Source organism: Peromyscus eremicus, chromosome 6 (genome assembly GCF_949786415.1).
Source record: "Peromyscus eremicus chromosome 6, PerEre_H2_v1, whole genome shotgun sequence".
NCBI lineage: Eukaryota > Metazoa > Chordata > Mammalia > Rodentia > Cricetidae > Peromyscus > Peromyscus eremicus.
In genome coordinates, this window is record NC_081421.1 from 102,728,815 (window position 1) to 102,752,180 (window position 23,366).

General features: G+C 44.3%; 1 protein-coding gene across 1 annotated transcript in view; it reads left to right on the forward strand.

Moving 5' to 3' along the window:
• The window catches only part of Papss1 (3'-phosphoadenosine 5'-phosphosulfate synthase 1), a 73,247-nt gene extending 50,178 nt beyond the window's left edge, over positions 1-23,069 (forward strand). Inside the window, exons 11-12 of the mRNA XM_059266256.1 lie at positions 8,575-8,804; positions 22,360-23,069. Of these exons, the coding sequence (XP_059122239.1) occupies positions 8,575-8,804; positions 22,360-22,498 (369 nt within the window). The 3' untranslated portion in view covers positions 22,499-23,069. The remainder of the gene's footprint in view (positions 1-8,574; positions 8,805-22,359) is intronic.
• The last annotated feature ends 297 nt before the right edge of the window (positions 23,070-23,366 follow it).

Consider the following 23,366-nt stretch of genomic DNA (forward strand, 5'->3'; position numbering starts at 1 on the left):
CAGTTAGAGCAACACTGATTTTGTTCTTTCCATGGAGTCCCAGAGCGGAGGACAGATGCAGTGTGACTCTTGCTTTTTCTAGTGTATCAGCCAGCTGTTTGCACTGTAACAAATACCTGAGGTAATCAGCTTATAAAGAGACAAGGTTTATCTGGCGCCTGATGTGAGTGCTTCATTACGTAACTGGTTGGTCTTGTTGCTTTTGGGCTTGTGGTAAAATGGCACATCGTGGTGGGAGTGAATGGCCCGACACTGAAAGAAAGAGGAAGGACGGGAGTCCTCTGTTTGTGTCCAGGACCCTGTGACTTCCCTTTAGTCCCTTCTCTTAGAGGGCTCACCATCTCCCAGTAGTTCCAGCTAGATACGAAGCTTCCAGTACATGTGCATTAGGATAACTTTGCAGAACCAAATGATTGTTTTGTCCCTGGCTCATCTGAGTGTGAAATGCATTCAGTATTTTAGGGAAGTGTCCATCAAGACATTAATTTTTTAAAAGGATTTATTTTATTTTTAACTGTGTATCTGTGTTTGTCTGTGTGAGGTTATGTGTGTGCACTTGAGTACAGGTGTCTGTGGAGGAGGTCAGTGGCATTGGATCCCTGGGAGCTGGTATTATAGGCAGTAGTCAGCTACCCAACATGGGCACTGGAAACCAGACTTGGGTCTAATCTTCTGGAAGAGTGGTACTGGATCTTAACTTCTGAGCCTTCTGTCCTATCCCCAGATGATCTTCATCAGTTATTTTGTGAAAGACTAGAACATGATTGAATCAGGAAGTAAAATTGCTTCCTGATATGAGGGCAGGGTTTTGGAATTCTGCCTGTGGTCCAATAGAATGTTTGAGATCTTTTTATATCCATATGTAAAGATGATGAGAATTAGGTTTCAGTTTCAAGGTAGAATAGAATAGGCTTTCAGAATGTATTTGCTGAGTGAGTTAATAAATCAGTTGAGTGACCTCAGAAGTGGTGAGTGGGAAATTCCCAGCCAGCTTCTTGTGTTTTCAAGATAAAAATGGAATGCACATTATTACACCACCATTTCATCCCTTCCATAGAGGAAGATGAACACACTTAGATTTATCTGAGAGTCAAACTCATTTTTTAAAAGATCTAAGTAATTTAGTAATACAAACTCCTTCCAGCATTTTAAAAGAGAATCCAAGACATTTGACTATTTGGGATGGAGCCTATGAATCTTTATTGGAGAGGTTATGAGGTTGAATTCTGTTACCTCTTTATTCAGGAAAAGCTAACAAACATAACAGCTGGTTAAAAGACGACAGTGTGACTGGCTTTTCTTTTGGGTCCCTGTCCACTAATATACTGAAATGTTGTGTGAGGTAAACACTCCATGTTTCTCCTCTTTCTGTTGGAGTAAGGTGTTGGTTAGAGTCGGCCAGCAATGGCCCCTGATGTTCACCATATGCTTCCATGATTTCTATCTAGTTCTTGCATTTCACATTTTGTTCAGTGGTTCCTCTAGCTGGTACTCACCATTGCTCTAGAGGCTATGGAACCTGGGAGAATGGAGCCAATGAATGAGGTGAACTGAAGTCTCATGCAATAACCAACTTTATTCAGAGCCCCAGACAGTTTATACTCTGAGGGTTAAGAAAGGTCACCTGAGTAAAGTTCTCATGAGTTCAAGCTGTACACAATCACAAGGACAAGCCACATGTGGCAAAAACATGTTTTTCCATAGAGGCATGTAAAGGATAGTTTAAACATTTAATTGAATAATTACAGCAAGCAATAATGAGTAATCTGAAGTAAACTCACTCTTATCCGCTACACCTGGGAGGAACACAAAAACACATTCCAAGAACAGTTCCAAGTTTCGAAGAAACTGAGGTCACAAGGCTCTTGTCTTGTTTTCTTGGAGTGTTCTCACAAGCACTCAGAATTCTCCTCACACCACTTTGTTTCTAGACCATGGTCCAGCAGTACTGATGACATTAACCTCATCATTTTAAGCAAGTCATTTGATCTGAGTTTCTCTAAGATGTCGTTTAATGTGAGAATGACCCAAATGATGTTAGGGCAGTGTGCTGGCTGCTTTTTTTGGTCAACTTGACACAAGCTATAGTCATTTGGGAACAGGGAAACTTGATTAAGAAAATGCCCCTACTAGATTGGCCAGTGGGCAAACCTATGGGACATTTCCTTGAGTTATGATTGATGTGGGAGGGTCTAGCTCACCGTGGGCTGGTGGGCCTGTATTATAAGAAAGCAGGATGAGCAAGCCTCAGTAAACCAAAATCCGGCATGATCTCTGTCTGCACTAGCTCCTGTCTCCAGGTCCCTGCCTTGAGTTCTTGCCCCGACGTCTCTGGATGATGGTCTACAGATTATGTAAGCTGTAAACCCTTACCTTCCCAAGATGCATGGTATTTATCACAGCAGTAGAAACCATAACTAAGACAGGCAGGAATAGGTTTATGAACAGTGACCTTATTAAATTCCAGCTCGAAAATGAGCCTCCTTCTTTGGGACCTTTTTTGTTTTCTTGGTGACTCTTATGCTCTGTCTGAAAGTGAGGTTGCTGTGAAATTTTATTTCAGTTAACTAAAAATGTTTTTAAAAAATGAGAGTGGGAGGATTTGTAATGAAATAGCCTGTGATAATAAACAAAAAAAAAAAAATCATTTCTTTTGTTAGGAAGGGGTTTGGGAGCAAAGTCTCAAGTATCCCAGGCTGGCCTTGAGCTCCTGGTGTCCCTGCCCTTCCTTCCAGAGTACTGGGGTTCCCAGCCTCTGTCACTGTGCCCAGCTTAAATCAGTTGTGCTGCTGAAGGAAGATTCAAAAGGGAAAGCAGTGGCTGGAGAGATGGCTTGGAGATGTGAGTTTGGATCCCAGCACCTGTTTTAAAAGATGGGCTAACTAACAACCTAGGCATGGTGGAGGGTGGAGGCAGGAGGATTGCTGTAGCCTGTTAGTTGGCTAGCTCTAGATTCAGTAAGAGACCTCGTCACAAAGAATAGGGCACAGTGGTAGAACAGACCATTTAGCAGCATCCTTCTCTGGCTTCTGTGTGCGCATGGGCTTCACAACTCCCACCCCCGTCATATGCACATACAACACAGACAGACAGACACGGAAAGAGCGGTGAAGATACCCGAGGGCAGGCATCTCACTTTAGCAGTCTTCCACTTCGCAAAGCACAGTTGAGTAGCTGGTGGTGTGTCTGTCCCTTCACCCACCCTGGGTTCACGGCTGAGACATCGCCTACAAAGGGATTAGCATAAGGAGAGCATACGTATTTATTGAATTCAAGTCTTCCATGACACAAGAGCCTTTAGAAATAAAGATTCAATGAGGCTGTGTATTGTGTGCCTGAATCTGATGATGGGTGGGCAGTTGTGCAGGTTGAGTGGAAGAAAGGGAGTATGATTGGCTAGTGATAAATCTGGGGGCTTAGAAGGGCCTGTTGCTCATGTTCTTCTCTGTCCCTTCTCTTTAGAGAAAGGGACATTTCTTTCCTGCATGTATAGAGAGCCTTGTGGCCTGCTTTAGGGGAGGTCAGCTGGACTTAATGACCTTCTTTGAGGGAGAAGGAGGAAGAAGGGAAGTGTGGCCTTCCTGCTTCTGGCCCTGAACTGGCTCTGGCAGGACCTCCCCCGGCCTCTGATTGGCTCTTGTCACTCCCCACAAGAACCAGTCCAGTGACCCTAGTAGTGATGCAGGAGTGCCCTGAGGGCTGCAGCGCGAGTCTGCACTGGCTTACTGCCAGCTCCTCTGTAATCCGTTGACTCCTCTGAGCTGTGTTTACGTGCCCGGGTGCTTTTCATAGGAGGTGCACTGGGGTTAAGTATTCTCATAGTCACTTGTGTGTATTTTCTAATTTGTCTTATTTTAATGTCCTAGTGAACTATACATAGGAAGAAAGGACACATTTCATAGATGTTCAGTGAAGCTAAGTTTTCCAGAATGAACATCCAGAAGCTCTTGTTCCTCCTCCTGATTCACACCTGTCCTTACCACAGTAATCCCTGTCCTCACTTACAGCGATGATCCAGTTGCCTTCTGTTGAAGGTGTGAGCACTGGGTAGCAGATGGAGAACAAGGCTGGGGTTCAGGAGGTTCACGAGAGCCCTTGCCATCAACACTTGGGAAAGGAGGAAGAAGGGAGCTGGACAGGGCACAGGAAGAAGCTGAGCCGCAGTTCAGTCTCAGGTGTTACGTATATTAACTCATTCAACCCTTGAGCCACCACAAGAAGGAGGTGCTACAACTCATCTTTAGGTGAGGGTAACCCATGTAGAGAGGTTACATAGCTTGCTCAGAATCATATAGTAGTAAATGATGGAGATGGAGTCTGAACTTGTGTGTCCTGGAGGATTCTGGGAGATCTTTCAGAGATGCCCTGAGTTGCATAGAAATAGGCATCATAGCTGTATTGACTAGACATTGGATGCCAAGGAAGGTGCCTCTTTTGGACCTGCTGCTCTCTGCAATGGGGTCTGTTTCTGAAGAGAGCCAGCAGCTGTGGGTGCCTGCTGGCTGTACTCCTGGAAACAGATGCTTATATCCCATCTTCCTGAAGGAACCTGGGCTGCCACAGCGTTCAGGCCAGCCTGGTGTGACACCTGTCTCACTAGGATCTGACACTGTGGTCTCTTACGCCTGGCTTCTCTCACTTTACACCTAACTCACCACAGTGTTTGGCATAGAATGTTTGTGTAACTATGTAAAGATGTGTTGCATTTGTTTATGCTGCATTTGTGTATGTAAAGACGTGTTGCTGTTTCACCTTTCCTGACTAAGGTACCTGATTGGTCTAGTAAAAAGCTGAACGGCCAATAGCTAGGCAGAAGAGGGATAGGCAGGGCTGGTGGAGAGATAGAAAAGGGGGTGGCCGGCCTGCCAGGGACCATAGCCAGACATGGAGGAAGCAGGAAAGCAGGGTGGACAGTACATAGATGAGACAAATGAGCCTCGGGGCAGCATATAGATGAATAGAAATGGGTTAATTTAAGTTAGGGAAAAAAAGCTAGCTAGAAACAAGCCTAAGCTAAGGCTAAGCATTCATAATTAGTAATAAGTCTCTGTGTCATGATTTGGGGGCTGGCCATCCAAGAAAGCCTGCTACACCACAGTCAGTGACAGACCACTCATTCTCAGTATTACTGTGTCCTCCTGTGTGACTTCATGCATCACTGTTGAGGGCCATTTGGGCTGTGTTCCGATTTTTGCTGTGAACAGTGTGCTGGTGTGGATTTTAGTACCTCCAAATGTGAATATGCCTATTGGTTATTGCTGAGTAGAGTGACTGGATATGGATGTGCATTTATTTAGTATTAGGAGAGGTTTCCAGTCTTTCTAATGAAAATGTGCCGATTCACACTGCACAGCATTCTGTTTCCTCATTCCATAGCTATTGGCCGTTCCAGCTTTTTACTAGACCAATCAGGTACCTTAGTCAGGAAAGGTGAAACAGCAACAATCAGTTCTGGATTGTCTTGTGTGTTACACACTTTGGCCTTCTGATCCTGACTCTTTAGCCACATGCTGTTTAATACTGCTGTTTCTTAACCAGTCTTCAGAATCTTCAGGATCAGTCTCACTGAAAAGGGAATAGAAATTAATTATAAATTAGTGTTGTTCTCGGTAGTGATTAAGAAATAAAATGCCATCACCCACTAAATTTTTTTTTTTTTTAATGTGTATGGGTGTTTTGCCTGCATCTATGTGTGTGTACCACATGTGTGACTGGTGTTCACAGAGGCCAGAAGAGGGTGTCAGATCCCTTGGAGCTAGAGTTCCCTGTGATTGTAAGTTACCACACAGGTGCTGGGAATAGAACCTGGGTCATATGGAAGAGCAGCCAGTGCTTTTAACCACTGAGCCGTCTCTCTAGCCTCCAGCAGCTCTTTTTTTATTGAGCTCTCACTGTATTTGCCAGACAATATTCATTCCAAGTGGCTTACATATGTTAACTTAGTCCTTATAACAACACTAAGAGGGCAGGCACTGTCATTATTCACAATGTACAGGTGAAACCTGTGGTAGAGGTTAAACAGTTGCTCGAGGTCAGGTAGCAAGCGATGGAGATGGAATTTGCATCTAAGCAGTCTGGTCCTAGAGCCATGCACTGCAGTTCCAGTCTCTGATGTCATTCAACATTACAGTGGTTGAACACTGCCAATGTGTACGTTTTGAAGGCAGACTTTAAGTACATTCATAGAATTCTAAAATAGTGAGTTGACATGATTCTGGCAGATGTTCCTTAGAGATGGAATCTCCTGTTGAATAGCTTCCATACCTGCTCATCATGGTCCAGAGTGATATTTTACACTTTCTCTGTACAGTCTTTATTCTTTAGTAATATCTTCCTGTGGGTTTATTTGTTTTGTTCTTAGACAGGGTCTCACTATGTCGCTTTGGCTTAGCTCGCAACTCCCATTGTTGCTCTGTCATCCAGGTCGGCCTTGAACTCACAGAGTCTGCCTTTGCCTCCACAGTGCTGGGATTAAAGGCGTGTGCCACCATACCTGGCCCTGCCTGTGTTTTTGTTACTGGTTTTGTGAGGAGTAAATAGGGTAACAGTAAAACTTACCTTGCTGTCTGGCTGATACTAACATGTAAAAGTATGTATTATTGGCTGGCTGAAAGCCAGTAATTACTTTACTTCAAGTTCTCACTGTCCCTGTCCTGATTCCACATAAGGACCCTGTCTGTATCTCATAAGGGTGCTTCGTAAATTTGTGTAAAAATCCCAGAACTTGGAATATGGCGGAGAGCCTGGGATGACTTGTTCGTAGACTTCATATCAGAACACATGTCTGTGGCCTAATTTGGAATGCCCTTGGTGTCTAACTATTTAATGCTAATAATACGAAGAAGGTGGAAATAATGATCTTTGAATGCCTGTGTATGACTCACACACTGGACTGATGCTCTGTGTGCGTTATTACCCAGAGCTCTGTGAGATACGGATTTTATTCCCATTCTACCAGGGAAGCTGCTGAAGCTAAGTGTGTAATAACTTAGCTGAGGTGTGTCAGAGAAATCTAGAGCTGAACAATAGTTTTTAACTTCTCATCCCTTGATGAATAAACCAAAAGTTCTAGCAATCATTTTAATATTTTAAGTAGTTAAATATTTCAGTGTTTATGATCTGGCATGATTTAAGTGGCTTATGAAAAACTATCCATTCTTCTTGTGCTCCTCTCTCCCTTCCCTCCTACTTTGTGAGATATAGGGTATTGCTGTGTAGCCCAGGCTACTCTGTGACTCACTGTGTAGCCCAGGCTGTACAGTCCTCCTTCCTCTGTCTTCCAAGGGCTGGGATTTTAAGAGTGTGCAGCCATGCCTGGCTCCGTCTGTTCCTTTCTCTGTAGTGCCTCGCTTTAAGTGAAGACTTTCCTTACAATAACAACAGTAATAATAAGACCCACCTCATTTTGTAGTTTTTCCAGTGACATCAGGAACGAGTCTGCCAATAACACAAATTTGCCAAATTGTCATAATAAAATACAAACAGTGATTCTTCTTTAATCGTTCTCTGGGTTACTTAGAAGGCATTGGTACCAGATTTGTTTCCTTAGCACAAATGCATTTCAGAACAATGAGCAGCTGTTAAGGCTGTGTGGTTATCAACAGGATGTTCCTCGTTTTCCAGTCTATAAAGATTTTATGGCTCGATTCCGAAATTCCATCCTAGGAACGGAGTGGGAGCTGTGTGGGGAAGAAATTACTTTCTAATGCTTGTACTGGTGTTGTGAATGTACAGTTTTATTATCTATATGAATAATTAGCTGGCAAATTGAAAATGTTTGTCTTGTCGTTGAGTACTAAATCTATTTCCTAAAGAATAATTAATGCTTTCTAAGATCTGCTATGTGAAGGTGTCAGAAATGAGATGGGTTTGAGAATGTACAGCTAACAGCCGTATCCCGAGCATATGAAGTTGTAATGAGGATTACCATTTAGGTTTTTTTCTTGGAGAGAGGAGGACTGTAATGCATTGTTGGATGTGGGGACTTTCCTCTGTCAGGAAGGTTATTCTCCAGTTGTTCAATGATTCCGTGTTAGAAACAGAGTCTATGTAAGTGAGCAGAGGCATGTAAAAAGGAGCAGAAAAAACACACTGCTCTATGGATGCCTGTGCATTTCCTTAATTAGGTCATGTTTCACACCAGTAGCTGGAACAGTCAGTACAGTATCTATGGGGACATGAAACTGCCCTATCGATCCCTTTGGAAGACCCCCATAGCCTTACTTATGTTCAAGGGTCAACCCCCACCCTGACTTCTTATGTATATGTAAAATCTTACACGTGGATATATGCACATCCGTATACCTCATAAGCAAATAATCCATAAAGGTATGCACCTGTATATTTATGCCGGTTATGATCTTGGTTTGGGGGCCTGCTTTTAATTCTAGCTTCCCAAGAAGGTACATTACATTTGTTGGGACTTCCTGCTATCAGGTAGCGATGAAGTGAGACATCAAAGGAGGTGCAGCTCAGTGGGAAGGAGTTGAAACCAAATGCACATGCGCTTATTATCCATTTGCTGTTTCCCAGTCGTCAGAGTGGAGTCATCTAATATGTCGACATCTTTTCCAGGTCCAGTGGCACTGCAGAGCACGGATGGTAGCAGGAGCCAATTTTTATATTGTTGGACGAGACCCTGCTGGCATGCCTCATCCAGAGACAGGGAAGGACCTCTATGAGCCAACCCATGGTGCCAAAGTGCTGACGATGGCCCCCGGCCTGATCACCTTGGAAATAGTTCCCTTCCGAGTTGCAGCTTACAACAAGAAAAAGAAGCGGATGGACTACTATGACTCTGAGCAGTAAGTTTCACACTGCCACAGCCGACGGCAGCCCTCTGGCTTCTGAGCTGTTTCTGGGGATTCAGCATATCGTCTGCTCTGTATAATTTCTGATGGGAGGCTTTGTTGGCTCCATCTTAGGAAAAGTCAAGAAAACTCATTATTCTATAGTGAGAAGTGAAAGTAAAATGGATCTGAGCTGGATGTGGTAGTAAACTCTTAATCTAAGCACTTGGGAGGCGAAGGCAGGTAGATCTCTATGATTTGAGGCCAACTCAGTCTACATAGTGAGTTCCAGGCCAAGCAAACGAACACGCAACCACAACCCCCCTCCCCACAAGCACACACTGGATCTAGTTTCAGAGTTGGTAGTTTGGGGGATTTTGTTGTGTGGTCCTTAAGGGCAGTGTTAATATTCATATGTCTGCATGACTGTTATCAACTTTCAGAATAAATGATTGGAGTGTGGGCCTGGCTGTTCAAGAATAGCCTGGGCAAGGTAGGGAGACCCTATCCCAGAATAAAAAGTAGAGTGGGCTGGGGATATAGTTGAATGATAGTTTCTAGCACACACAAGGCTTTGGTTCAATTCTGGTATTGCCAATACTTACATACATACATATGTACATACACGGTAGTATTAAGTGTGCGTCTGTTTCTTCTGGACAGAACTGTAATCATTTCTGTCTGTGGATGATAGCTGTGTAAGTTCACAGTGGCAGTGTGAAGTTGGGTTACGGGGTCTCGTTCCATCTTTGCTCTGTGACCTGAATTCCGAGTCTTTTCTGCCCGTATTTCCTCATCTTGGAGTGATGGCAGAGTGCTGTGGGATGGTCTGTATGTCAAGTGTGTTGCTGATTGGTCAGTAAATAAATCACTGATTGGCCATTGGCTAGACAGGAAGTATAGGCGGGACAAGGAAAAGAATGCTGGGAGGTGGAAGGCTGAGGGAGAGACACTGCCAGCCGCCATCAGGACAAGGAAGATGTAAGGTACCAGTAAGCCATGAGCCATGTGGCAAAGTAAAGATTAATAGAAATGGGCTAAATATAAGAGTAAGAGCTAGACAATAACAGGCCTGAGCTAATGGCCAAGCAGTTTAAATAATGTAAGAGTCTGTGTATTTATTTTATAAGTGGGCTCTGGGACTGGCGGGACTTGGTGGCGGGAGCTGGAGAGAAATTCTCCAGCAACAGCAGGGGATAAGGCACTTCCCTCCCAGGTCTTCCTACAGTGCTCCCCATGATCTGCAGCACCAAGTTATTTTCTTAAGGTAGGGTCTCACTATACAGCCCCAGCTGGCCTGGTACTCACTGTGTAGCCCAGGCTGGCCTCGAACTCAGAGATCCATTTGCCTCTGCCTCCTGAGTGCTGGGATTAAAGACACACGCCACTGGCTGATTTTTATATATAATGTGTGCATATGAGTTGTTTTGTTGACCAACTCTTAGTTTATCTGCTTTTTAGTACAAGTTACAATTCATGTTCAGCAGGTCAAACAGATAATTCATGTAGAATATAGTCCTTTTTAATTTACGTTTCATCAGTTTCAGTTCTACTGACAGCATTAACTGAAAACTGACGCTGGCCTAGACACATCCATTCTGAGCATCAATGCCTCCTTCCCCTGACTCTTAAAATTGGTTCATTTTTAGGAATAATATTGAGCCTGACCCAGGACCCTCATTTAGTGTGACCCATTTTGTCACAGAGGGGACAGGAAAGGAAAAAAAAATCTTGTGAAAAATTAAAACAACACACTCTTGTTTCTAAAAGGCATATCAGCACCCACTTACGGTGCCAGCACTTGGAAGGTAGAGACAGGAGGATCCGTGGTTCAGGGTCATCCTTGCTGCGTAGAGAATTGGAGACCACCCTGGGCTACATGAAACCCCGTCTCAAAAAATTAAAAATAAACAATAAGCAAATAAAGTAGGCTGTGAAACGGCTCACCAGGTAAAGTTGCTTGCCGCCAAGTCTGCAGATCTGAGTTCAATCCCTGGGATCCACATAATGGAAAAAGAGAATAGACTCCTTCACGTTGTCTTCTGATCTCCACATGTGTGCCGTGACATGAGTGCAATGCCCACACAGACACACGGAGAAATAAATGTAGTTGAGAAATGAGTTAAAGGCATATAAGGCTTTGAATTTGAGTTAAGTAAAACTTATCTGTCGTTCAAAGCTGTCGTTACCACTGGAGACTGGAGGATGTCTTGGTTTCACACGTGCTGACAGCATTCTAGAGATAGTGCACCTTCAGTGAGTGAGGAACTGTAGCTGAAAGTCAAGAAAGCCTAAAAAAGCCTGTAGGCAAAAAGGTTGTCCCGGCAGGCACTGGGAAGAATAGAAGGACTCCTAATGGCTGCCAGTGGCCGCGTGTGGAAGTCAGGATGGGAAGCTATTCTTGCCTGTTCGCTGCAGGCCTCAAATGTGATGCAAATCCAGGATACTCTGAGCCCTCAGAAGAATTTGCAGCCAACAGCCGTTTTTAACCCTTGTTACAGAATTATGTTCCTAACCGCGCGGGCCTGTTCTTTAACCTTAAAGATGTCTGTGTATGCACATACACATTTGCACATGCACATGCATGTATGTATGAGTTGTCCCATCCCAAAGTACAGCTCCAAGGAGATGGCTTAGAGTCTTTTAAAAGAAGAGTGTTATCAATTATGATAAACAGTATCACCTTAAAAGGTGATTGGAATCTAAGTAGAAAGGACAAAGGAAGGTGAAAGCAGTCTGGGTACAGTCTTAACCTTTCGTGGTTAAATTTATGTAGACCACCAATCAAAGAGCCCGACTTGGTCTGTGGGAGAGCTGCCTGTCAGCAGTTCTTTTGAAGCCCCCCTGTCTCAAGCTCCTGAAGGACAAGGGCCTTCCTACAGACCTGTAAGCCACATGGTGTCAGAGGCAGATGCTGGGGTGCGGTACTTTTTGTTTCTTGCTCCGAGTGCAATTTGTTCAGTTTGTGTACAGCAGTCTCAACCTTCATTTCCTGAGGGCGGTGGTGGACTTTGTTTAGTGAGTTATACAGAGGCAAGAGGCAAGGGCGAGCAAGGAGAGAGAAGCAGAGCCGTTCTGCCAGTCTGTATTCTTTTACTTTAGAAGAGTTTCCGTGTTGTGGCATTAAGAACTGAGCAGGGGCCTGCAGTTGGTTCCATGGGTAAAGCGCTTGCTGTGCAAACCCAGGACTGGACTTGGATCCCCAGCACCATGTGCAAAGCCTGGTGAGGCGAGGCTGCATGGACGGCTCAGCATTTTAAGGACAGGTACTGCTCTTGCAGAGAACTCGACCGTGGTTCTCCTCACCTGCAGCAGGTGGCTCATAACCATCTATAGCTCCAGCTTCAGGAGATATCTGACACTTCGGGCTTCCATAGGCACCTGCATTCCAAGCACATACCCACATACAGATGCACATTCACATCCATAATTAAAAATAAACCGTAAAAAAAAGCCTGGCATGGTAGCATGTACTTGTAACCTCAGCCTCAGGGAAACAGACACCGTCAGACACCTTGTGTTCCCTGACCAGCTCAGCCTTTTCTTCAGTCAGTCCCAGGCCAGCAGGAGTGCTCATCTCAATAGGCAAGGTGGATGGTTCCTGAGGAATGACATCTGAGCTTGATCTCTGGCCTCTGCGGCCATGTGCACATCCTCATGTATCCGCACCTGCAGCTGCATACACACTAGTGCCCCTGACACGTGTACACACAGATGTGTGCATAGGAAGAAGACCAAGCAAAATAAAAAAGCGCCGTGTTTATTCCTTTCCAGCTTCTGGGCTGATGTGTTCTGTCCCTGTGGTCCCTCTGCGTGCCCAGCTGCTTTCGTCACACACAAGGACCCTAGATCCATCTGTATGCAGTTGATTAATGTGCTTCTAAGAAAGACCCTTGATAACTTTGATGTTTGGCTAAATCTGCGTAGTGCTGCTTTAAGTCTCTCTTTTAATCATTTAAAAGCTAAATAATTACATCATTTCTCATAAGATTTTCCAGAGATGAATTCTACGTTAGTCACATGAGTGGCTCATTTCCTTGGAATTTTATTTTTTTGAGTTACCAAATCTTAATAAGTTGTAACTTGGGAAGCTTTAAAAATGCCTTAGTTTTTTAATTTTCTGTATTTGTGTTCAAATATAATTAAGTTGATGGGAATATGTTGGAAAGTGATTAAAATTTTGTGGAAAGGCGATCGTCTTTGATGTAGCGAGAAAACAGTTATTAATTATGCACATATGAACTTGTCCATGTTTGATTAATGGACATTACTCAATGCCAGCTTTTATGTAATTAATGATTTTGTAGCTTTTGGTTTGATTGAATACTAGTGTAAGACAAGGCTTAGGAAGGAAAATTCCCTGAAGATTTCCGGCAAGATAATTATTGATAGGAATTATGATAGAGTCATCTGTTTACATTTAGGAAGTCAAGGAAGCTGTGTTAGCTTTAGAAGTGACTCAGACTGAGCTGTCGGATTTCAGTCCCATTACAGATATTAACAACTATTAGAGAATCTTTTGTCTTTTCTTTCCTTTTCTCTTTTAAAGTGTAAATATTTGTATTCTGGGTAGACAAATGCAAAATTATTTAGAGTATAGAAACAACATACTCAATAAAAGAAGAGGGCATGAGTGAAAAGTGCCCATGGGGCTGAGTAAATGAAGGGTAAATGTGCCTGCTCTGGCATCATCATATCTTAGCAGGTCTCTGCTGTTTTTAATGGTAGAGTATACATACTTTAACTTGTGTACTGCCAGAGAGAGAGCCCTTGGCCATTAAAGGTGCCCCTCTCACCATCTAGAAGACATTCCCTTACCATCTAGAAGACGCACCCTTACCATCTAGAAGACACCTCCTTGCCATCTAGAGGACGCCCCCTTACTATCTAGAAGATGCCCCGTTACCATCTAGAGGACGCCTCCTTACCATCTAGAAGATGCCCTGTTACCATCTAGAAGACGGCCCTTTACCATCTAGAAGACGCCACCTTACAATCTAGAGGACACCCCCTTACCATCTAGAAGATGCCTCCTTACCATCTAGAAGATGCTCCGTTACCATCTAGAAGATGCTCCCTTACCATCTAGAAGATGCTCCCTTACCATCTAGAAGATGCCCTGTTACCATCTAGAAGACGCCCCCTTACCATCTAGAAGACACAGTCTGGTTGTTGGCTTTGGAAACAATGAGTCTATGCCTCCTTCAAGGTGTTTGTGGATTTCTCTCCTCCTTTTGTGTACTTTCACTGGTGAGCCTATCTAGTATGATAGTTTTTGAAGCTCTGACTCTTAAACCTGTATGTCAGTGTTCCTCTGTTATCATCAGTTTTCTGTTATTAAAATAATAACTTTTGTATAAAACAACACATGTAGCTGGTCCCCGTGCCAGGACAGGCTCTTCTGTGACGTCTCTGGAGTCTTTTCCCATGGTGATCCTTGTCAGCAGGAACCTGGAGGCAGAAGCTGATGCAAGAGACCATGGAGGGATGCTTCTTACTGGCTTCTTCCCCATGCTCAGTCTGCTTTCTTATAGAACCCAAAACCACCAGCCCAAGGATGGCCCTGCAGACCATGGGCTGGACCCTCCATGTCAATCACTAATATAAAAAATGCCCTACAGGCTTGTTTACAGCCTGATCTTCTGGAGGCATTTTTTTCCTTTCTTTCTTTCTTTTTTTAAATTTAAGAAATTTTTTATTCATTTTACATACCAACTACAGATCCCCTCTCATCCCTCCTCCTGCTTCCCTCCAGCCTCTGCCTTCCCCCTGACCCCCAATCCCCTCCTCCAAAGGGGTAAGGGCTCCTATGGGGAGTCAGCAAAGCCTGGTCCATTTAGTTGAGGCAGGACCAAGCCCTCTGGAGGTATTTTCTTAGCTGAGGTGCCATCCTCTCCGAAGACTGGCTTGTGTCAAATGGACATAGACCATTGGGCACACTGTGTGAGGATGCAGTGTGAGCACCTGCTTCAAGCTCCTGCTGCCTGACCTCTTTTCCCTGATGGACTGCACGTTGAGTTAGGAGCCACAATAAGCCCTTCCCCCTTAAGTCACACTGGTCAGGGTCTTTTGTGACAGTGACAGGAAAAGAAACTGAGGCACAGTTGCATAGAACATGGAGGTCCCTTTTGTTTTACCTTCAGATCCTGTCCTGATGATTGAAGTAGTGTTTGGATGCTTACCTCTTCCTTTCTTGCTACATGGTCTTTGCTATGCACAAGCCCATCTGTTTGGGTACTGGGAGCTGTCTTTTTCAGTAATGCTCAAAATGCTTTGTGTTTATTAGCAATAGTATTTCTCTTGTTGTGTTGTGTTGTCGCTTTGTGTTGTGAGTGTAACTATTACCAGGATCTTACACCCTCCCCCCCTTTAGTGTTTTTGGTCACCATGAAATGAATCCAGATGAGACACACGAAGTGTGGGTTGAGCTGGATGCAGAATACTATAAAGCACTCTCAAGGGCGAGAGTGGACAGTGCCCAGAGATGAGTGTGCTTAGGTAGGTTTTATACAGTTTCTTGAACAGATGGCTTTCTTGGGGGCATTTTCCTGTGCAGGTGATTGACTGCCCATTTGGGAGAGGATACCATTGTTTTTTTTTTTAATTTTTTTATTTTATTTTTTAAACAGCTTCCTGCCAGATAGTGATTTTCTACTTTCCTTGGTAATTCAAAAATTGCTTCTTCACAGAGGCAGATGCAGCTAAGATCATACCCCATTGACTAAAAATCATGTAACAGAGCCGATTAAAAGTTAAAAAACAAACAAACCAAAAAAACTAATGTGTAAAAATAGCCAAGGCCAGCTCCTAGCAGCTCCCAGACGCTAAGGACCCAGGGTGGGCATGGGGTTTGACTCTGGGTTAGGCCCCAGGTACTTGGAAAATCCCACATTTCCCAGCAGCTTCAGCAGAAGCTGCAGACCCAGGGGTGGACCTGTGAACTCTGACTGGGATTAGTGCAACTCTCGGATCCGGATGTCAGGGAGGAGCTCTTCTAAAGACTTTATGAACTCAAGTGCTGGCTGGGATGTGACGCAGTAACCGAGCACCTGGGTGCATGAGTGACACCCTGACTTCAATCCACAGCACTTTAACAATCAATAAATGACAGTTTACAAGAGTGAGGTGCTCGGTGGAAAGCCTAAGTTAAGAAATGTGGATTCAAGCTGGGTGTAGTGGGCCTTTGATCCCAGCACTGGTGAGGCAGAGGCAGGTGGATCTCTGTGAGTTTGGGGCCAGTCTGGTCTACAGGGTGAATTTCAGGACAACCAGAGCGACATAGTGAGGTCCTATGTCAACACCTCCCCACCAAAAGAAAGAAATTTAGATCCAAAATAAACTTAAATCTCTCTTTGTGTCTCTCTCTGTCTCTCTGTCTGTCTCTGTCTCTGTCTCTCTCTGTCTCTCTGTGGTCTGTGTCTGTATAACTGGGTATAGGTATGAGTGCAGGTACAGATATCTACTGGTGCACATGTAGAAGAGTCCTTGCCTGTCAACCTTGTCTGAGACAGGGTCCTTTGTTGTTTTGGTCAGCACCACATAGCCAGACTGACTCTCAGGAGCTTCCACAGACTCTCCTGTCTGCTTCCCGTCTCGCCACAGGAGCTCTGGAATTACAGATGTGGTCTGTCTCGTCCGGCTTCTTTATGTGGATCTAGGAGTTCAAAATGAGGTCCCCATACTTGGGTGACAGGCGCTTTGCCCACTGAACCACCTTCTCAGCTCCTGATTAAACTTCTCATGCATTTCATCTAGTCTCTGGTTAGAAAATAATAAGAAAAAAATAATAAAATTGTCATGTATGATGCTGTCCAGTGCCTTTTAGTCTCTGAAAGAAAGCCACAAATAACTGTTTATCTAGTTTTGAAAAGATCATTTTAAATCATAGTCTTAAGAATTCTTAGTGTTTTGATGTATTATAAATGACCTGCTTTCAAGCTGGATGAAACATTAATTAGAATAAAAATAATTAGATCCACTTACAAGTCACCACCATTAGTTTTATTTCTGTCAAGAGAGAAATGCTCTTTTGCTCGTCTGAATTGCTTATCTAGTTCGAATCCTGAGGATGCTGGTGATTTGAATGTGAGCCTTCAAAAGACATACCTGAAGGCCATCTGCTGACCTCAGTCTTGTCTGAGTGAGTAACTTGTCCTGGTAGCTCTGAAGGCCACAGATGTGGACTGAGGGACAGCAGATGACTGTGAAGATTTACAACCGTCAGCAAGTGGCCAGAAGTCATCATGCCTTGGAGTTCTTCAAGCTGCTGGCCACATGTGGTCAGTGCGCTGATGGCCACATGTAGGCCGCTAGCTCTTGGGTTCACTCTACCCTCTCTGCTGTCCCAACTCTTCCTTTTGTTTTTTTAAGAGTTAGCATTCTGTCTGCTGTAGATTATAAAGAATCTGTAATCCAGTGGCATTAAAAAAAAGGAGAAGAAAAAAGGCAAATATACTTGGGTTTTCTTTTTTTCTGGGTTGCCATGGAGGATTAGCTTGCTAGTGTTATGAAATGACCCGAATTAAAACTGCTCTGTAGTGAAAGTGAAGGGCCTTTTCTATTTCTGACAGATTCCTGATTACTCATAGGTAAAGTTTTAGAGCTAATTTTAGATCATTCTAGAAATTTCTTAGATTCTATTTGGTGGAATTACTTCTGCAAAACCATCCTATTGTGCAACTCTAATTTAGTTGTAGACAGTGACTTGAACCTGGCTTCTGATAAAAAAGTAAAATCCTTATGTAACAGAGATAGACGTGCAGGAATGGGCCTAGGGCAATGTGTTTTCCATAGCCGGGGTGGAGAACCACCACCATGTGGAAACAGAAACTCCCATCCCATGAAATGAAGGATGCCTGGGGCATGCAGGGCAGATGGTATGAAATGGCTTCAGAAAGAGGTGCCCAGGGACCTTGGCTTAGAAATGCAATTTCGGAAGGAATGCTAGGAAGTCTGGATTTCAGACAGTTGAGCATTCTGGGAGGAGGAAAGGACTTAATTGGTCTGGCTTTTTCCCTGTAATCACAAAGTTCAGGCAGAGTCTTCCAGGAGCCAGCTTTCTCCCTTACTGATCACCAAGAGCCAGCAGCAGTTCGTGTGTATGAGTTGAGCTCTCATTCCTGGAAGTAAACTTCAGTTTTACATGGGCAGAAGCTCCAGGGCCCTCGCTTTCCTCAGGGAAGTCTCTGTAGGGAACTGTGAGTACCACTCCCAGGGAGTGGAGACAGTCCATTGCCGACTGATTCTCAGCCACACTAGTCTTATATCACATCCTGGTGAGCTGGCTTAGATTACACTGTAAGGTATTCTCTGGCCTGCAGATGATCCAGTTGAGTGTGCTGACAGATTCACCCACACAGGTGCTTGTGGCCCTCAGAGACCATCATTTTCTAGCTCCCAGTCATCACTCTCCCCCGTCCCCGTCCCCTGCACGTCACTCCTGTTGCTCTTTGTTAAAGCCTTGTCCTGGAGCCCCCACCCACTCTCCTCTCATCCCTTGCCTCTGTTTCCTGCCCTTGCTCCTCCCTCCTTTCTTTCCTTTGTCTTGTTTTCTTCTGCCTGGATACTTGTGAAGACTTCCCGCTCTCCCTTAGAACAGATCGTGCCGTGTATGCCATTTCTGTGATTTCCCCTTTCCTTCATCATCATGGATTAGTTCTTCTACTAAAGCAAATTTGAATTCTTTTTTTTTTTTTTTTTTTTTTGGTTTTTCGAGACAGGGTTTCTCTGTGTAGCTTTGCGCCTTTCCTGGATCTCCCTCTGTAGACCAGGCTGGCCTCCAACTCAAAGATATGCCTGGCTCTGCCTCCCGAGTGCTGGGATGAAAGGCGTGCGCCACCACCGCCCGGCTGAAAATTTGAATTCTGATTGGCCAGTGTGGGTTTGGGTGGTTGCTTTTGTCCTGGGTCCCTGGTGGCTCTGACGTTTTAAGAGTCCTTTTTTTCTGACGGCCATCTTGGTTCTCTTCTCCCTTCCCCTGAAATGCTTTTACCTACTGCTGAGTCTGTCTTCTTGTGAGAGCTTATTTGCTCAAATTCACTTTTCATTTTAGTATTATAAGCATACAAATTATTTGTCAATGTTTTTTAGTTTACAGAAGAAAGGGCAGGGCAAACTTTATTTATTAGCCATAGTAGCCAGCCCATTTAGAGGCCAGTACTTTAAAGTTGGCATTTTTTTAAATTTATTTTTAAGTTTTTGTGTGTGTGACTATTTTGACTACATATATATCTGTACACCACATGCCTGGTGCCCAGAGAGGCCAGAAGAGTGTGTCAGATCCCCTGGAGCTGGAGTTTCATGCAGTTATGGTTGTGAGCCACCATGTGGGTGCTGGGAATTGAAGGTGGGTCCTCTGAAAGAGCAGCCAGTGTTCTTAACCACTGAGCCATCTCCCCAGCCCCTGACTTGCCTTTTTCTTACAAGACATTGAATGCAAAGAAGTGGGAGAAAAACCCCACATTTAAGCTGATAAATGGTTTGTTTTGAAGCAGCATTTGGTGAATGCTTCCTTTTCAGGATCATCTTTGATTATTTTCTGGTCCTTTAAAAAAATCCTCTGCTCAAGATGAGAAGTCTGAAAACACTGGGTCCAGTGTGTGTGTCCTCTATTTGTGTAGCAGTGCTGGAGAAGCAGAAGAGCATGCAGGACATTGGGAGCTCAGGGTGAGACAGCGCCTCCCGTTGATGGTTGGAAATAGAACTGTAAAGCATGGGCACTGGTCTTCTTGGCATTGCTAAATGAGGCGGACTGCTTATGTTCACATTCTGTAAGTGTAGCGTTCTAGACCGAAACCCGCACAAGCTTCAAAGGGGAGCGGAGCTCTCAGTGTCACTGTGTGGAGTTGGGTTGTCTCCATGATCACAGGTAGAAGTAGGTCTAGGGCCAAGGGTCAGGTGGTCTTCGGAATGGCCAGTTGTGGTGAGGAATTGAAGTAGTCCTGCCAGGTAGAGCTGCTGCTTAGAGGCCGATGGGAGAAACACTGTGGCCAAACACTGTGAGCAGTCTGGCCATTGAACCCACGCATCGGAAAGCAGACGCCACGCGTACAGTGTGATGACTAAGAAGTTCCGTCTTTCTTGTCTGGGGCACCTGCTTATGAGAAAGGCCAAATATCTGAGGCTAGAGGGCCTGCCAGGTCTCCCCCAACCCCCTCAGAAGAGCCCAGCAAGGTCCGGAGGGAGTTAGATCTGAAGGGTTATAAAGAAATCACTGTGGAGGATCCTCCATGGAAATAGTCCAGAGTCAGATAAAAAGGAAATGAGAAAGTGGCTCAAATGAACCCTGACATTTGTAAATCTTAGAGCTACAAGAGTTCTGTGTCGAGCTAGGCAGACTCCCTGCCTTTGCACACCACCTTTCACTGTTCCAGATTTGGCCAGCGTTCCCTGAGCTCCTCCGGTGGAAAGATAATACAGCATTTGATCTCCAGTCGGTAAAGGTTTACTGTCTGTGCCCTGTGTCTGTGGCACTGTTCCGAGAGCCTCTTTCGGGCCCTTGTTTGAAGGGACGCGGTGGGGTGAGTAATGGCTGTGTGACCGTTGTGGGGACAGAATGCTGTGCAGCGCCCTAATGATCAGCTTCTCGGGGAAGTTGTCCAGGTAACTGAGGCCTCTGGTTAATTTAAGGTTACAGTACTTGATTTAAAATAACTTTAGGAATTCTAACAGTAAGTTTTATTCACTATAGAAATCATTACTAATTATCTGTAATGTATGTATTTCTTTGAAATAGGATCACCTTTTGTAGCTGTGGCTGGCCTTGAACTTGTGGCAGCTCGCCAGCTTTAGTCTCCAGAGTGCTGGGATGAGTGAGCAGCTACTTTTTATCTCATGGACAGATCTCGTTTCCTTTCGTCCCTGGAAAGTATCTTACTACTGATAATTTTGTATGCTGCTTGATGCTGATGATGTTGACGGTTGATAATCACGGTGGGAAGCCAAAACAGGGACGTAAAGCACCTGTGATGTCATTTCTGGAAATTACCAGTGCTGTTGCCTCTCATTCCCTCTTTTCTTTCTCTGCATTTTGACAGAATTCCAGTATCCGTGTGAACTTGAGCCACTGTAATGAAATACCCTGGTCTGAGTGGTTAAATGAGGGCCATTTCTCCTAGGATTAGGATCTGAGAGCCTGAGCTGTTTGCAGGCGGCCAGCCCCTTTCTTGCTGTGTCTTTGGATGGCTGTGGGGATCCCGAGTCTCTGTTGGTTTGTCAGTGGGTTAGTCCCACCTGGGATCTTGCTCTCATGACCTCTTCTAAGTCTTGTCATCTCCCAAGAGCCCCACCCCCTACCGCCATCTCACTGGGAATTAGGTCTTCAGTGTGAGCCTGGGGGACACAGACGTTCATTCTGCAGAAATACTGTTCTTAATGTGTGATAGCCTGATGATTTCATTTATAACTGTTAATTACATCTTGAGTATTTTATCTGATGCTTACTGCCATGCTCTAGTCAGAGCAGGTGCTACCTTATTTAGGACACAGTGACAGAAGAGACCTGGAACTCTTGCTAGGTCTAATCAGCTTTCTGAGTCGGTTCCGTGTTTGAAGGAAGCAGGTGAATTGCAGATAAACAGCATGTGTTGTAGCTGTAGATGCTCTGATCTATGGTCTAAAGACTTTCATGTGTTTTTGTATGTTTAAAAGACAAGGAAGCCAATTTTCTCTTTGGTATCTCATCTAGGGACAGTGTTGATGGTTACTGTGTGTTGCATCATGTCCCAGAGGCGTTTAGACTTCCAGATTAAAGCTTTCTAAAATGTTTTATCTGTGCCAGGCAGATTCATCTTCGAGTTTCTGAAGAATTAATAATAAATGAGTACAGGACTAGAGAGATAGCTCAGTGTTTAAGAGCACTTGCTGCCCTTCCAGAGAATCTGGGTTTGTTTTCCAGCCCCCACATCAGCCGCCTGGAGCTCTAGTTCAAGGGGATCCAGTGCTTTCTTCTGGCATCTGCAGGCACAGCATACATGTGCTGCATGTAGATGTACTCAGGGACTCACACATGCACGTTAAATACGTGAATCCTAAATGCTAGTTCTCACAGCATTTCCCAGGGACTAGGGAAGAGGTGAGACGGGGAATTGGATGAGGTCAAGAACGGGGTTGGGAGCTGCCCAGGGAGCTGGCGGTGGCAGTCCCTGACCTGAGTGGTGGTTATCTGGAAGTGAACAGTCACTCAGAGAGGAAGAAAAGCTGAGGAAGCCCGTCATGGCAGCTCATCTCTGTACTGGTACCTCATTATAACAGCTTGCTGTGCTGGGCAGGATGTCCCTGTCGGGAGGGACGAGCTATCAAGGACACGGAATCTTCCTGTGGTGTGTTTTTGTAATTTCTGTAAGACATTAATTGATCTCTATAACAATTTCAGTTGATTTTTTTTTGTCCTAGTTCTGAAACAGAAGAATGTCCAGTTGTGTGGTGGTTTTTGCTCAGTGACCAATTAGACATTAGATGGCCGCTTTTTCTCACTAGGAATCTAACGTGAACTGGAGAAACAGATGCCCCTTAAACATTTCTTAGTGACTTTGTAAAACAGTGAAGTGACTGCTTTTTCTCTCCTTTTCAGCCATGAAGACTTTGAGTTTATTTCGGGAACGCGGATGCGCAGACTGGCACGGGAAGGTCAGAAGCCTCCAGAAGGCTTCATGGCTCCCAAGGCCTGGACTGTGTTGGTGGAGTACTACAAGTCCTTAGAGAAAGCGTAACCTGCTGAGCCGGGCATCCTGCCTGGGACGCAAGGCTGAGTGACAGGGGACCACACAGTCACCGACAGCGTTTCTCTGCGGTTGTGTCTGTCTGGACACTTCCTGAAAACAGACCGTTTTCCTCTGTACGTCGGTTTTGGTCTGCCTTTGAATTCTGTTTTGAACTAGTGCAACACATCTCTGGTCTTAATGTGTCTTTTCCACTTACTGTTAATATTCTTACAATACGATTTTAAAAATCTTGCCTTTTTATATTGTATTTATGCTTCTATGTTTTAGGATTTTCCAAGCTGATTTATTAGTTATAACCAGTAATACACAACACACATCATCTAGCTTTTAATTCTTTAAGAAAGGAGTGGGGGAAATCACTAAATAAACTTGGCTAGACTTTGTTTGGGGAATTTTACAAAATATCTGTAGCAATTAGGTTGTTTTTTTTTTTATTTTACATTAAAAATGTAAACTGTTCCCTCCCTTGCAACCCAACATGTTGAGGTATTCTTGCAATCGGTGTTAAGTGCTGAATGAATGCCTTGAATGAATAAAATTAATTTTGGAGGGCTTCTTATTTATGTTTTATGTACATACATCCTCTCCTTGTGAAAATCCCTGGCAAAGGGGGACTGTGAAACATCTCTAATTTCTGGGGTCTGATACGCAGCTCCTGATACTGTGGTGTTTGCTGAAGTTCTGCGTAGCAGGAACCTGCACTCCATAATCATGTAGGGAAATTATAAAGGATTCTTAGTCCGTCTGAAATCCCAGTTTGGCCGTATATATCTCCAGTATTCCTAAACGGCAGGACTGGGGTGACAAGAGAGTGTCACCGCTTTGTAAGCTGTGGCCACAGTGTAGGCCATAGCTG